This window comes from Macaca nemestrina, chromosome 1, assembly GCF_043159975.1.
Source record: "Macaca nemestrina isolate mMacNem1 chromosome 1, mMacNem.hap1, whole genome shotgun sequence".
In the NCBI taxonomy this organism is placed as follows: domain Eukaryota; kingdom Metazoa; phylum Chordata; class Mammalia; order Primates; family Cercopithecidae; genus Macaca; species Macaca nemestrina.
The window spans coordinates 63,495,534-63,511,804 of record NC_092125.1 but is presented as its reverse complement, the minus strand read 5'-3'; the positions used below and the strand labels follow the sequence as shown (position 1 = coordinate 63,511,804).

At 50.3% G+C, this 16,271-nt stretch overlaps 1 protein-coding gene and 1 long non-coding RNA gene across 3 annotated transcripts in view; one reads left to right on the top strand and one right to left on the bottom strand.

Annotated features, from left to right (window-relative positions):
* Nucleotides 1–2,087: 2,087 nt before the first annotated feature.
* On the bottom strand, nt 2,088–12,204 carry LOC105484813 (uncharacterized). Its single transcript, XR_989228.2, has 3 exons — nt 12,067–12,204; nt 9,155–9,389; nt 2,088–2,367 (listed from the first exon to the last, which is right to left on the bottom strand). It is a non-coding gene; the product is annotated as an uncharacterized lncRNA (long non-coding RNA).
* LOC105484814 (NUAK family kinase 2) overlaps nt 12,079–16,271 on the top strand; it is a 26,295-nt gene continuing 22,102 nt past the window's right edge. For both annotated transcript variants that reach the window (XR_011613123.1, XM_011746818.3), the window contains exon 1: nt 12,079–12,309. Coding sequence is in view for 1 of the 2 variants with exons in the window: in XM_011746818.3 (XP_011745120.2) it covers nt 12,079–12,309 (231 nt within the window). In the remaining variant the exon portion in view is untranslated. The remainder of the gene's footprint in view (nt 12,310–16,271) is intronic.

The following is a 16,271-nucleotide window of genomic DNA, read 5'->3' as shown; positions in this document are numbered from 1 at the left end:
ACAGGGGACCATGGCTGCTGTTGCTGTTTGATCAGTGTCAGCCTTTGCTATTGCAACTCAGAGGCACCCCACTCATGGTGGTTGCAGATAGCTGAGATGAATTGAAGAGTTCAGTGCAGGTTTCCAGGAAATAAATCTCAAACTGCACTTTGAAAGAAGAGGGAGGCCAGATGCGGGGGCTCACGCATGTAATCCCAGCACTTTGGGAGGCCGAGGCGGGCGGATCACCTGAGGTCGGGAGTTCGACACCAACCTGACCAACATGGAGAAACCCTATCTCTACTAAAAATACAAAATTAGCCAGGCCTGGTGGTGCATGCCTGTAATCCCAGCTACTTGGGAGGCTGAGGCAGGAGAATCACTTAAACCCGAGAAGTGGAGATTGCAGTGAGCTGAGATTGCGCCATTGCACTCCAGCCTGGGCAACAAGAAACTCCGTCTCAAAAAAAAAAAAAAAAAGAAAGAAAGAAAAAGAAAGAAAGAAAGAAAAAGAAAGAAAGAAAGAAAGAAAGAAAGAAAGAGAAAGAAAGAAAAAAGAAAGAAGAGGAAGACCAGCCAGGCAGAGGAGGATGAGCACTGGCTTTGCAGCAAGAAAGATGGCTTCAAATCATGATTGTCATGTACTAATTGATCTTGGGTACATTACATAACCTCTCTGAGTCCCGGTTTTCTTATTTGTAAAATGTGCAAAATAAGGCCTCACTTATGAGGCTAAGAGCTACCTGCTATATGTAAAGTGATGTATGTGTGTTCAGTGAGTAGCTGCATTATTATTTCACTGTTGTTGAAGGAGAGGTAGAGGTGTTCTCAAACCCACTGAGGGAAAGGGTTTGGCTTATTTGGGGGAAAACATGTAGTGGAGAATGTAGAGGGGGGATGTGGGAAGATGGGGCTCAAAATGCAGTCAGGCAGACCAAGAAAGGCCTTGCTACATGCCTTGTTAAGGAGTCTGGAGTTTATGCATGTGGGAAGTTAGAAGTAAATTAAGAGTTTTAAGTATAAGAGCAGTGTGATCAGAACTGTACCTCTCTAGCATGGGATATTCCAAGTTCTTTTCTAAGGAATAGAAAGTAAGTGAAATCACTAAGGCATCATCTAAGATCAGAAGGAACGGCTGGGCATGGTTGCTCACGCTTGTAATACTAGCACTTTGGGAGGCCAAGGCAGGTGGATCACCTGAGGTCAGGAGTTCGAGACCAGCCTGGCCAACCTCGTCTGGTGAAACCTTGTCTCTACTAAAAAATACAAAAAAAAATTAGCCGGGCATGGTAGCCGGCGTCTGTAGTCCCAGCTACTCAGGAGGCTGAGGCAGTAGAATCACTTGAACCTGGGAAGCAGAGGTTGCAGTGAGCTGAGATCGTGCCCCTGCACTCCAGCCTGGGTGACAAGAGTGAAACTCCATCTCAAAAAAAAAAAAAAAAATCAGAAGGAACCCCAGCTGCGGTTGGAGTCCTAGGACAATAGGCAGACCAAGCTTTTTAGGCCTTGTCTTGCGGAAGGCTTATCTACTGGGCAATCAGAGAGGACCAGGAGGCTGCAGAACTGCAGGAGAGTGGACTAGTCCACGCCCTCCATCACTTCCCTTTCCCCAGGATTGTTTTCTAACAATCTTTTGCATTTGCACTGGACTTTATGACTTGCAAAGCTCCTGCATGGGAGGTAGGGTACAGTTAGCCTTTTCCAATCCCCATTTTACAGAAGAAGAAACTGAGAACTGGGAACCGTGTGACTAACCTAGGTGGCACAGCTAATAAGTGATAGGAATGAAAATCTAACCCAGCTCGGTGTACAGCGTCCCTCTCCCCTCACCTGCTGCTGTCTCTAAGCTCTATGGTAAGGGGAATGGCAAGGGAGGTCAGTGTATCCATCCATGCCGCCATGTGACCTACAGACCATGCCCAAAGCTTTGAGCCAAAGGCCTCCAGCTTGAGAAAGAACTCAAGTTGTAGTTTGAGTGAGATCAAACATGAGTGAGGGCAGGAGCTTCATGTCAGGATAAAACACCTGCAGAAGTACAACACAAGGCAGGATCCAGGCAAGCACTGACGAGGAGGGCACACAGAAGGACCCAGGCAAGCTGGGCAGATCAAAATGACAATATGTATTAGTTCCCTAGGGCTGCTCTAACAAAAACACCACAATTAGGTGACTTAAAACAGAAACGGATTGTGTCACAATTCTGGAGGCTAGAAGTCTCAAGCCAAGATGTCAGAAGAGCTGTGTTCTCTTGGAAGGCTCTCAGGGTGGGGGTGGGGAGGGCAGGATTCTTCTGTGCTTCCTCCTAGCTCCTGGTGTTTGCTGGTAATCTTTGGTGTTGCTTGGCTTATGGCAGCATAACTCCAATCTCTGCCTCCATCTTCACATGACCTTATAAGGACAACAGTCATTGGATTAAGGCCTGTCCTAACCCAGTATGACCTCATTTGAACTCGACTATGTCTGCAAAGACCCTGTTTCCAAATAAAGTCACATTCACAGGTACTAGGGGTTAAAACTTCAATATATCTTTTGGGGGGTGTCATTCAACTCAAAACTCAACGTAATGGATCGATGAGCAATACGGGAAAAGCAAGAGCCCCCTAGGGACTGAGCACCTCTGGGAAGGCTGCCTACAGGAGCCCACTGTTGTAAGTGAGCCTGCAGGGAAGGGAGAGCTGAGGTGCCAAGCACACTGAGCAAAGGGGCCTTTTGGGGAGTGGTGTGAAAAGACTTCAGAAGGCACGTTGGAGTCTGTGCAAACCTTGAGTTGGGGAGTTAATGCATCAAGAGGAAGGGTTTGGGGCAGGTCAGCCTAAGTGTGATGGAGCTGTTCTGGCTGTTCCTCTCAGACCTCACCGCTCTCTACCCTCAGGGCAAGTGGTGACAGAGGAGGGAGAGACAATCCCTGGGGGAAGGGGAAGGGCCAGTTTGCTGCAAAATGTCTTTAGAGTTTGGTGTTCCCCGGGGTATGATCCTTTTTATTTTAATGGTTTAATTGTGGGCTGTTTCCCAAATATTTCCAGTTCATTTTGAGCTCCCCAGGCAGGTACTTGGCTCAAAGAAGGGGGAGAAGCCCTGTTCCTGACTCCACAAAGCAGAGCACCAAGAACCCACCATCGCAGCACAGAGGGCAAAGTGTACTTCTTTCCAAGAGTGAGCTCTTTGCGGATCCTGTGCAGCTGCTATTTCATACCAGATGAGCTTCCTGCAACTCCAGCCAGCACACTCTGCACCTGCCTGCCCCAACACACACACACACACACACACACACACACACACACACACACTCTCCACACTCTCCCCCTTCTTTCTTACTCTCATGCCTGCACATTCACTCATGTCACACACATGCTCTCACACATCCCACAAATACACTCACACACACTTATCCCACAAACCACCCACTCTTACACACTCACCTTATGTAAACACTCACATATTTACATTCACAGGATGATTCATGCTCACACACACACCTCACATTCATGCTTCACACTCACCTTGTACTCTTACCCCTCAAATCCACACATGCCTTACACACTTATCCTCATTTGTAAACCTCAGATAACACACCTTACACTCTTACACATTCATATACACATCCATATGCCCTTCCACACACATGTTCATGCACATACTTTTGTTCTTACACTCACACACTCACATTCCCAGACTCACATTCTGAGCAGGCATCCATGCTCGGAGTCCTTTAATTTGGGGGTGAGTGGCTGCAACGTTACCCAGGCCTCACCCCTCCCTCCAGAACCCCAAACTGCAGTTTGCCATCGTGGCTAGGGGAATCTTTTGCACCCTTCTAAAGATGGTGAGGTGTTTTACAGGTAAGGAAATGGAGACCCAAGAAGTCCTGTGACTTCCACAAGAGCTCCAGAGCTCCATGAAGCAGGGAACCCGGTCTTCCTCACTTACCCTCACATGCTTAGCTTCCTGAGAAGCTTCCCAAGAACCAGCACTTGATATACCTGTGTTGAGTAAATGACTGGATGGCTCCCTGAGGGGAAGAACTGGGAAAGATCCTAGTGAGGAAGTCCCAGTTCCTAATTTAGCCAAACTGGACTCTCCTGGCTCTTGAGACAGTTTCTTTTTTTCATGCATAATCCCTCAGCCACTGCCCCGCTCCACAAAGGAAACAGATGACTAGGAGGGTCCATGGGATGAGAGCTGGAGGCCAGAGACTCATCTGAACACTTGGTGCCTGAAGTGACATTTTGGAGTTGATGGGTTTCCAGGTGGTTGGGGAGAAATCTATCCTCCTCCCTTTAGCATGCCTGCAGCATGGACAGTGGGACAAGAAGGAGCTCCAGGCTGCCAGCTGCTGGCCTTCTGCTCTGCTTGGTTTCTCACTGGGCTGTCGGGGCTCCTCCCCTGCTCAGCCTTGGAAGGGAGCATATGGCTGTGCCAGCAGGGCTGGGAACCCCCATGGCCCCATGCACTGTCTTACGGTGGCCCATCCTGCCTTCCTTACCTGGAGGATGACACAGGACTTTGGGGCACTCTGCCTGCCATTCAACAGACAATGGGCCTTAGTCCTAATCACAGCCTAGCAATTCATAGTCTCAACACCAAACATTTGTAAGGGAATAGTAATTTACAAATCCCTTTCCCAGGCTCCCCTGTTCCAGATCTGATGGGCCCATCTGTAGAAAGAGACTGGACTGGAGCTTCCCTTCCAACTTCATCTTACTCCACCCCAAACCTTCGCTCCCAGTGCCTCGGGGCAGCCAGTTCAACCCTGGGTGGCAGGTGACCTCGTTATCTTCACTCCTCTCTCCCTCACACAGCCACTAGCTTAGTCCAGACCGTCACCATCCCTTGCGAGGACAGTTTCAGTAGCCTCCCAACTCCATCCCCTACCTTCAGGCTCCCCACCAGACCCCCTCCACATGGCTGCTAGACTCCTCTGCTCTTGTCTACAGATCTGACCATATCCTTGTGGAGCGTAAGCAGCCTCCTTCTAAGGATCCTCATGAAGTCCCACCCTTCCCACCTCCCCTTCTTACCTCTGCCCAGTGCTCCGTGAATGCGTCCAGCTGTTCCTTGACTCCCTGTCCCCTCTGCCCAGAATGCCCCCTTAATGGTGTACCTGGCGAATCCAAGCCACTGTCTCCCCACCCCACCTCATCCCCATGCACACAAAACTTTTAAGGTACTTCTCAGGACTGCAATGATAACTCTTACAGGCCCAGGGCATCACACAGAGTGCCTGGCATGCGAAATCTAATTATGTAGCAAACAACTGAGTTGAATAAAAGCCAGAAATCAAAGAGCCCAGAGGCAGCACCAGCGTTGAGGGAATCTTTAGGGTGCTCCCTTTCCCTCTGAGTTCCTCTATGGCCTGCAACTGACACAAGGAACCAGATCCAGGAAATAAGCAATATTTCGACTCCCCCTGCTCAGGGATTGAGTTGCCTCTCCCCTTGACTGTGGGCACTCTCAGGGGTCCTAGGTCAGACCTGAGCTTTTCATGAGTTGTGGGTGAGAACCAGCTGATTAACCCAGTCTGGTAGTAATAGCCCCTCAGTACCAGATTGTGCTAGTGTTATTTGGGGCCAAGAGAAATGCTGGCTCTTGCCTTTCCTTACCAAGGGCCAGGAGCTGGTGACCCAGCTAAAGAATGTGCTTTGCTTGGGGTTTACATTCCAGGATCGGCTTGGGAGGCCAAGGGCTCAGGTTGCCAGTGGGAGCCAGGCACAGGGCAGGGGGATGGCAATGGACAGACCTTTCTCCCACCTCCCTCCTGGGCACACTTTCCATGCCCTGCCCTGCCTGGTCATTCCGAGTGGAGGCAGGGCCAGGAGGAAGACCCTCAGCCCCTTCATAGGGAGCAGCATTTAAATGGAGTGTGAAGTGACCTAGTATCCACTGCCATAAACCCCTACCTGCTGGGGAGCCTTTAACAGCTTACAAAGTATCTCCAAGTTTGGGGTCTTCTTTGAACAATTAGGAACTAAGGGCTGGGAGACTGAGTCACCTGTCCCAGGTCATGTGGCCAGCAAGCAGCAGAGTTGGGTGTAGCACCTCATCTCCTGACTTCCATTCCCAGGCTCATTGTACCTCCTGCCACATCTATATCAACAGCCTCTGTACCCCAATATCTAACCAGAAGCCCTGACTTCACAGGGTCAGTGATGAATCAATAAAATAGTGTGAAATAGTGTAAAATAGTGTGAAAGGGTGGACTGTAAAGATGGGGGGTTATTTTTCTTTACTCATCCTTTACTCACAAAGGATCTCAGGTGACTACAATGTAATAGAGCAAGTTAGTAGAAAGTACTTGAAGACCCATGGAAGAATCCCATGAAAATTTTCCCCAGTCACTGGCATAGCTTCCCCCTCTCCACTCCCCAGCACCCACACTTCCCAACTCCACAGCAATGGAAGTGATACACCCTCCGTGACTGGGAAAAGGACACAGGAGTGAAGGGCAGAAAAAGAGAAAAATCTCTAGTTTTGCTACTAACGATGGGGTAAGGAGACCCTTTCTAAAACAGTGACTGGAAGTTCTAGACTTTATTTGTTTATTGAGACGGAGTTTCACTCTTGTTGCCCAGGCTGGAGTGCAATGGTGCGGTCTCGGCTCACTGCAACCTCTGCCTCCCAGGTTCAAGCAATTCTCCTGCCTCAGCCTCCCAAGTAGCTGGGATTACAGGTGCCTGGCTAATTTTTGGTTTTTTAGCAGAGACGGGGTTTCACCATGTTGGCCAGGCTGGTCTCGAACTCCTGACCTCAGGTGAGCCGCCCACCTTGGCCTCCCAAAGTGCTGGGATTACAGGCATGAGTCACCGCGCCTGGTCCCTCCAGACTTTAAATCTATACATATATCCACCCACTCCACCTCCCAACTCTCAGAACAACTTCCTTCAGGTGTTCAAATCTAGCACTAAGAGTTGTTAAGAGGTCCTTTTCTTTTCTCTCTCAGGTCGTCAGCTCCTTCCTCCTCCCTTAACCAAAAGCTCCAGCCTTGGGCTGTTTCAATGACTGCTTCCTAGCTCTGAGCTTATCTTAACTGTCTTCTGTCCCAAATCAGATCAGCTAGAGCTCAGGGCACTCTGATAACCCCTCGCTGTCACACACACTAGGCGGGCATACACACTCTTGTGTCTCTGCCAAAATTGGGGGAGGGAACTTGGGAGGACCAGAGCCCAGCAAAGCCCCAGGCAGACTGATGGGAAACCATCAATCTGATGACTTCACTTCTAATTTCATCCCACAGCAAACCTAGGAGGTAGTCATTTCAAATGAGGAAACTATGACACAGAGCAGTTTAGTGTACTTGAGACTCTGGGCAAGTCAGGAATCCTCTCTAAGCCAAAGTATGGTGGCTAAGAGTGCTGTTTCTGGGGCCAGATTGGACCCCAGGCAATCTGGCTTCACCACTTGACAGCTCTGTGACCCTGCATAGGCCCTTAATTGCTCTGTGTCTTACTTTCCTTACATCCAATGGGGATATCATAGGCTAGTCCCTACTTCATACAGTTGTAGAAAGGGTTGAATTCATTAATACAGGAAATCTAGGGAACAGTGGCTGGCACACAGTATGTTAGCTGCATAAAAGAATAGTTCTTATTTACACATGAAGTGGTGGAGACAGGAGTTATAGTCACAGTCAGAGCAGAGCCTGAAGCCCAGGATGCCAGATTCTTGAGCCAAAAACATTATGCCAGCCTGGGGATGCGAGATGGAATGGGGCTCCTAAATGTCCAGTACTGAGGGAATCAGTTACCAGGTGGCAAAAGAAAGCGAGTGGCTGAGATTTCTAATTTGTCCCTGCTTAGATATTGCGGAGAAGTTACAGCAGATTTGAAACGAAACCGAGAGTTGGTTTATCCAAATCTCCTTTTACAGATAAGGAACCACCCCTAAAAGACAAAGTCCTTGGCTGCAGCGTGGCATGGGTTGGTGGTGGAAGTGGAACTGGACCCCGGCACACCTGCCTCCTGTCTGTCTGCGTGTGCTCTCCCTCCCACTCCAGGCGGGAGACAGGGCAAGCTCTTTGGCCTGGGGAGAAGAGCTAGCTTCTCCTTCAGTCACATCCCCTCCCAGGCCTGGTGTGTGAATAACATTCGGTTTCTCAGGGTAATTGAGAGCTTGAGGACTGTCTTCAGTGTTTGCGGCACAAAATTCTCCAAACTTCCGGCAGGACGTACTAGAATTTAGAATTTAGAACCAGGGCTGGCTTAATAAATGTTAGATATTTTTATAGCTGTTATTACAATTACTCAGTCCATATTTGTTGAATGAATGAATGAATGAATGAATGAATGAATGAATGAATGAATGAACAAATGAGTGGCTTACTGGAGGAACAAATGGCCTAAACCGACTTCTGCTTGTGGTCACAGCCTTGGGCATCCCATAAAACATGCTAGGCTTAGTTTGGTCAGAAGAGGGCAGCTTTGAGCTAGGCTTCCCAATTTGCCAGCGACTGACAGGATTTGCATCCCTCTCTTGGCGGGGAGGTGGGGAATACTACAGGCTGTAATTCATCCTCAGGGCTCAAGACTCATCTTACAGGTTATCTGAGATCTGCCTTACGTGCTCCCAACCCTCACCTGACCCCCATAGCATGGCCTTGGTGCCTCTCACCTGTGCTCCTGCCTGCACCCTGCTCCCACCAGGACACATCATAGCAGTCCACACTCTGAGCTGCTTTCAAATCCCCTTTTACCAGTCTGGACCCACCCTTACTCCCCTACAGACACACACACAGATTGTGAAGTGTTTAAGGACAAGGACAGACATTTGTTCCCACTTGTTTTCCCAGCATAGCACATAGTAGATCCAATAAACAGCTTTCTCCCATGACCCCCTCAGACATGGATCAGCCATGGGACTTGGGGCTGGGGGGTAGGCATTTCCCTTCCAGGAGTCAACAGTGGGGCAGGCAGGATTGAGAATAGCTTAGCTCAGCCCAGATATCTCAGCACATCCACACATCCGACCACATGACCCAGGAATTCCCCAAGACTGCTGGTGGCAGAGTCCCTGACCAACACGGATTCCCTGTCAGGCACTCTCGCTCTCCCACCAACCAGATCTCCTTTAAGGAATTTGAGATCTGAGTTTCAGCAGCTTAGATCATTTCCGAGTCACATGCTGTTCTGGCTCTGTGTCTTCCTTGCCTGCCTGCTATCTTTGGTCACCCATGGTTCCTTACCTAGATGGGAATTCAGATTGTAGTCAAAGGAAGCTGGAGCAGGGGTGAGAAGGTCCAAGAAGAGGTTGCAGATGACTCCCCGCCGACCATGGCCAGATAGCTGGTAATGGAGTGGGCCCAATCACATGTAGGTGTTTTTAGTTTCGTCTTTGGATTCCATCGCACATCCATTCCTTCAGTTCATAAGCATCCATGGAGCACCTTTTGTGTGCCTTGTAGCACACTGGGTGTTGTACTGGAAAAAATTACAGGAGTGTAGCTAGATTAAGCCTTAAAATAAGTATTAGGCTCATCTGTGTAATTCTTTCATCTTATGAAGAAATGTTGATTCAGCTGGCCAATTGCCCCTTGTCCTTCAGGTCTCAACTTAAAAAGCTCTGGCTTTAGGAACTTGCCCCTGACCAGCCTCCTCCCACCTGGGGTATATATCTTAAAGGTAATCTGAGCTGGGCACAGTGGCTCATGTCTGTAATCCCAACACTTTGGGAGGCCAAGGAGGGCAGATCACCTGAGGTCAGGAGTTTGAGACCAGCCTGACCAACATGGAGAAACTCCGTCTCTACTAAAAATACAAAATTAGCTGGGCGTGGTGGCACATGCCTGTAATCCCAGCTACTCAGGAGGCTGAGGCAGAAGAATTGCTTTAACCCAGGAGGCGGAGGTTGTGGTGAGCTGAGATCACATCATAGCACTCCAGCCTGGGCAACAAAAGCAAAACTCCATCTCAAAAAAAAAAAAAAAAAAAAAGGCAATCTGTTCTTCTTCCATCATGGATCCTTCTCCCTCTGTCCAGGATTTACTTGTTTATTTCTCACTAGACTGAGAACACTCCAAAGGCAGGGATCTTGTCACCATTGTATCCTCAGGCTCAGCACCTAGTGGGCACCAGTATTTGTAGAATGAAGTAATTAGTAGAAGGCCACAGAACTGGTTAGTGTCAGAGTCAGGACTCAAACTCAGGTCTCCCAACACTAGGCCCTGTGCTTGCGTTACCCATGCTTCCTTTACAGAATCGTAATCGTCTGGATGAGCCCCCAGGAACAGAAGCAGATTTCAGAGAGGAAAGGAAATAGCAAATCAGGGCAACTATCTCTGGGCCTCATCCTATTTGCACAGATAACCAAAAGGGGAGGCTGCTGGAGGGAGGAATGCCAAACCGGCCACCACCTCCTGTGGCCCTCTAAATTTGGGACAGATACATTGGTTTCCTGTGTAAGATGGATCCTCTCCAGTCACAAAGGAGATAAAGAGCTCCACGGAGGGATGGAGACATCCGTAACTCACACTAGAAAAAAAATCAAAGGATCAGTGGAAGTAGAAAAGTGGGCAGCCACTGGGGGTGAGTCCTTCTCCATCCTCAGCACACCCTGGATACACAGGGGAGGCACTATCCTCCTGAAGGCCTGAGGGGAAGGCTGGCTCCCCAGCATAGCTGGAATCCATCCAGGGCCCTAAACTGGCTGGCAGAAGGGGTTTCCCTCAGGGAAGGGGATCCAGGTCTATTGTCCTCCATTCTCTTCCTTGAGGACCAGGGTCTAAATCCTGCCACTTTGTTACCAGTTGTGTGGCCTTGGGCAGAATAATACTCATTTCACGGGATTAGGTTATCAAGATGGCCAAAGGGGAAATGTTCCCTCTCCCCCATTTAAAGCAAGAAGGAAAACCTATGGCCATTCTCATTCCACTCTAAATGAGCACTCAGAGTGGAGATTCTGGACCTAGCAACTCCAGGCCTCAAAAACCAAGTCAAACCTCATAACCTACCACCAATGCTCCTGGCACCAAAAGCACAAGAAAACCTTGGGTGGAGCAACTATTTTCAGATTTAGGGACACAGGTTAGACAGCTGGCATGTACAAATTTTAAATAAATACATGTCCTTTTGGGTTCTCTCCACCTCTGGCCAACACATCACAAATAAATTCCACCAAGTGGTTGAGGGAATCTACTCAACCTTAGAAGCCCTCTTTTTTTTTTTTTTTGAGACAGAGCCTCACTTTGTTGCCCAGGCTGGAGTGCGGTCGCGCCATCTCAGCTCACTGCAACCTCTGCCTCCTGGGTTCAAGCGATTCTTCTGCCTCAGCCTCCCGAGTAGCTGGGATTACAGGCGTGCACCACCATGCCCGGCTTTTTGTATCTTTAGTGGAGACGGAATTTCGTCATATTGGCCAGGCTGGTCTTGAACTCCTGGACCTCAGGTGATTTGCCTAAGAAGCCCTCTTTGAGGAAGAAGAAAGACGTTTCCAGGCCATTGGATTCCAATATCCAAGTAAGGTTGATCTCACTGAAGACAAGTGAACTCGAACCATAGAACAGCTCTGCACTAACCCTCCCACTAGGATGGATTCTGCCTTGTCCTATCCCAGCTCCCTTTCTCCTTTATGGACTTAATGAAGTGGTCAAGCAATTATAGATTTTGGCTTGGGACAAGCAAATTACTCAGGATGAAGAAATACTTTGGTGACCTCTGAGCCAACTGAGAACACAGTACAATAAAACAACATGGCATTAACCAGGACCAAGCGCCACTCAGAAGCAAGTACTGCTCCAAGGGCCCTCAGAGTAAGGTTCTGGGCCTCAGGCAGCCTCCGCTAGAATCCCCTAGTCCCCATTCCTGGTGGGCGGGGCTCCATTGACACCTTTCCCGGCCACGCCTAGGGGGAGGAGGCGGGGCCTGGAGCTCCGGAGAGCCAATGTGGACGGCCGTGGTCACGCGCCGCCGTCGAGCAGGCCAATGGGCGCCGGGGGGCGTGTCCAGGGCCTTGGACTCAGGGCGTTTATAACTACTTGGAATGCTGTGCTTTACTGCGCGCTGTGGTACTGCTGTGGCTACCCGTCCGGGTGCGGGACGTGTGCCCCGCGCTTCAGCCCTCCCGGCACAGCCTATTGATTCCCCTGCCGCCCTCGCTCACCTCCTGCTCGCCATGGAGTCGCTAGTTTTCGCGCGGCGCTCCGGCCCCACTCCCTCGGCCGCAGAGCTCACCCGGCCGCTGGCGGAAGGGCTGATCAAGTCGCCCAAGCCCCTGATGAAGAAGCAGGCGGTGAAGCGGCACCACCACAAGCACAACCTGCGGCACCGCTACGAGTTCCTGGAGACCCTGGGCAAAGGCACCTACGGGAAGGTGAAGAAGGCGCGGGAGAGCTCGGGGCGCCTGGTGAGTGCGGCTCCCTCTCGCGGCGCGGGGCGGGCTCGGGCTTGGCCGCCGGCGGGGAGCGGAGGAGGGCGGGCGGGGGCTCGCTCGTTGCTCGGCGGAGAGGCCAACGTGATCTTTACCGCGCTGAGCTTGCGTGGCTACCGCGTGGTGTCCCTGGCAGATGTGTCGGTCCGTGATTGCAGGGACAGTGGTCGCAAAGTTGCGAACCCCAGCCAGCAACACCACACTGCTGTGATGATTGTCAAATAAAAGGGAGGCTATGGATAGTTGGCGCGGAAAGACGAATCGTGTCGTGTCCTGGGATAAGATTAGTTGGATTTTGCTGGGAACAGACTGTTCAATAGAGTACAATGGGAAGAGGAAGTAGAAGGCACCCCATCTTAATAGGTATTTGGTAAATATGTGTGTGGTTGAATGAATGGATGAGGTGTGGAGTTCCCCAACTCCAAGAATCTGGCAGCCCAGCGCACTGGAGCTCTGGCACAGCGGGTGGATTTTGACATTTAGGTCCTTTCCAGCTCTAAAATTTAGTTGAAGTTTTATTATGATGAGTTTTTGATTCTGGAAAATGTGAAACCACGTCCACTGTACCAGAGACACCTTTCGGTTTGGGGGCCTTTTCAAGAACATGCCCTGTTACTTTGGTGCGAGTGTAGTAGTTTAGCAATCTGTGTGACCTTGGGCAATTTCCTTCATCTCTGTACTTTGTTTCCCCTTTTGCAGAACTGTAGAAAACACAGCCTGCCTCACAAGCTGCTGTGAGGATTGAATAAGATCGAAATATGAACTATATTGCTCCTGATACATAGAACTTGCAGTGAGAACTTCTGGAAGGCCAGCCCGGAAAGGATGGCAAATTTGTCAAAAGTTAGTTAGCAGTGGTTAACTGGTTCTCAAACTTGAGTTTAAAGTACATAAGAATCACCTGGGATGTTTGTTTAAAATACTTACATTCTCTGGTTCCACACCCAGAGTAGTTAATTCTGAAGGGCTAGGATAGGGCCATATAATGTATATTTTAACCAACCTTTTAGAGCAGGTGGTTTAGGCATTATTATGTTTTGCCAAATCCAGTTGGGTGCTGGTTGTGAGGGTGGGTGTGTGTGGGGGTGTGTGTGTGTGTGTGTGTGTGTATGGTTTGCCCTGTTGGCTACATCAGCAGTTACTTCCCCAGATTGTGTTTGCTTTTGCAGCCAGTAGCTGGTTTGAAATTCAAGAAGTCATTTCATTGGTGAAGGAGAGTGGATGTTGGAGAAAGGGATAGAGTATGGCCCCATCAATAGCACCGAGTATGTTTTTCCTGCTATTGCCTGGCACAGTCCCCAGTTGCCTGCTGCCAGGTTACAGCTATTGGGCAATCATGTACTTCCTGGCTTGCCTTTTCTTTCTCTTTCTACAAAGTCTGAAGGCCTGGTGAAGCTCCAGGCTTGAAGCTGTTGGACCCAGGCTTTTTCAGGGGCTTAGCTGGAAAATAACTGCTGGTGGCTTGTGCTTCATGCCTCTTGGGGGTGGGGAGACTGGGTCGTGGGGACTGGGGTGGCCCAGAAACTGAAAACCTGAGATTGAAGTTCAGAGATCCCATCAGGCTCTTGACCCAGGTCACTGTGGGGTGTGTGTGTGTGGGGGGGGTGTGGACATGCGTGAGAGAGAGAGAGTAAGAGAGAGATCTCATTTGATTCCAGAATGAGATAAACTAGCTTTCAGTTTTCAAACCTCAGTGGATTTAGACAGGGATTCCAGCTCTTATTACATCAGAAGATACTCCCTGGCCTCATGCCTCTTGCTCTATGTAGGAAGCCAAGATCAGTAGGCATGGGACCTGCTGTGAACCTCCCTGATCCATAGACCACCCAGTTCTGCAGCTGGGAACTTGCTCAGGGTCTCCTTCCTTCTTGGAGAGCGGCTGCCTGTTGTGCTAATGGTTTCTCAGTTCTGGAGCATTGCCTCTTCCCCACCCCACCCCACCCCTGCCTCTTGACTGTCCTCCATGAATCGAGAGAGCCCTAGTACCTCAGGATACTTCAGTGGGGGAGAGGGGTGTGGGAGCTTGCCCAGGACCTCCCCCAGAATGAATTGAGATTGTTGGTGGGAGCTAGATTCAGAGGAAAGCCTGCTGGGTGACTTCTATCCCAATTTTCTCTCCACCTTTCTAGCATGCTTCCCGCTCCCAACCTGCCTAGATGGGATTTTCGGGGCCAGATGGGATTGGCAGAGGGGAAGGGCAGGTGGGCGGAACTAATGGAACTAACTAGGAGGGCATCAAAGGAAAAACAAATATTTGCTCTGGCTCTTCAGTACATTCCTGGTATCCAAATGACATTTCCTCCTGGGACTCTCCCAGCTCCCCTGGCCACCCCTCCCCCTAAAGAGAAAAACACATGCTGGGGTCTCTGAAATGGAGTCCACCAAAGCCTTTGGATGATCTGCATGGAAGTCTTACCTTCAGGGGGCACCATGAGGGGCATGAGTCCAAGTGGATGGTGCTCTGGAGCTAGAGTGCTTCTGTCTTTTTCATGTAGTGCTTCTGTCTTTTTCATGTGTTGGAGTGCAGTGCAGGATTTGAAAATGCTTGAAAATGACTGAGGTGGTCTGATTCCTTCACTGACAGATAGAGTAGCTGAGGCCCGCAGAGGGGAAGTGACTTATCCTGTAGCTGGTGAGTGGCATGCCTGCAACATGGTCTCCTGGATGACCAAGTACTGAGTCCTAGACTGGGAGTTGGCCTTGAGATGAGCCCGGGCTTGCTTCAGTGTGCTTTGTTATTCCAAAAGTTAGCTCCTGCTGCCTTTCCCAGTGCTCCAGGCTGTGCTTCAGGTGGGAAGAGTCACTGGGAACCAACCCCCACCCTCACGTACAATGACTGTGTTGAAGGATTCGGGGTGGGTGAACTATACTGTATTCCTGGGTTTCAAACCTTGTTGGGGATGCTGCCTAGCTGAGAGTCAAGGCTGCGAGCATCCAAATCGTGGCTCCATTGCTTACCAGCTGTGCAACCTCTCTGTACCTCAGTTTCCTTATCTGTAAAGTGGGGGTGATGATCATTCCTACCTAGTGGGATTCTCTTTTTTTTTTTTTTTTTTGAGACGGAGTCTCGCTCTGTCGCCGGGGCTGGAGCGCAGTGGCCGGATCTCAGCTCACTGCAAGCTCCGCCTCCCGGGTTTACGCCATTCTCCTGCCTCAGCCTCCTGTGTAGCTGGGACTACAGGCGCCCGCCACCTCGCCCGGCTAGTTTTTTGTATTTTTTTAGTAGAGACGGGGTTTCACCGTGTTCGCCAGGATGGTCTCGATCTCCTGACCTCGTGATCCGCCCGTCTCGGCCTCCCAAAGTGCTGGGATTACAGGCTTGAGCCACCGCGCCCGGCCCCCTAGTGGGATTCTCTTAGGATTAAGTAAAACAGCATATGTAAAGTGCATAGCACAGTATCTGACACACACAGTGTTGTTATCCCAGCAGGGCTGGCTTTGATGAAGTCCTGCCCTTCCCTTTCCTGGGAAATCCCTGTGTCCTGGAGGTCTGTCCTACCCTAAGAAAGAGTAAGGATTGTGCTGGGCTTCCCTAAGCCAAACCACTTTGGTTGCTGCTTTGTTCAAAGTCCTCGTTTCTCCTTCGGCCCCAGCTCCAGAGGACTCCTGCCTGGCTGGCTGCCAAGGGCTTGCTTGGCGGGACACTGCCCTCCCTGCTCCCTCTGCACCTGCCCGCTCAGTAGCAGGGAGGGAGGCTGCAGGCCACTCTTGTCCTTGAGCCCCAGCCAAACCACACAAGAAGGCTGGGCAGGGAAGCTCTTTGCCCAGCAACCTGGTAGAGGGGGCTGGAGGATGGCAAGGAGGGGGCAGCACAGTATGGGGAGGTGGCTCAGGCTCCCTTTGGAGCCTATTCCTGATCCCTGCCTAGTTCTCTGGCTGGTGTGGTGGGATGGTAAGCCACCCCTAGGCCCATCCCCACTCTGCCCAGCCTGGGCCAG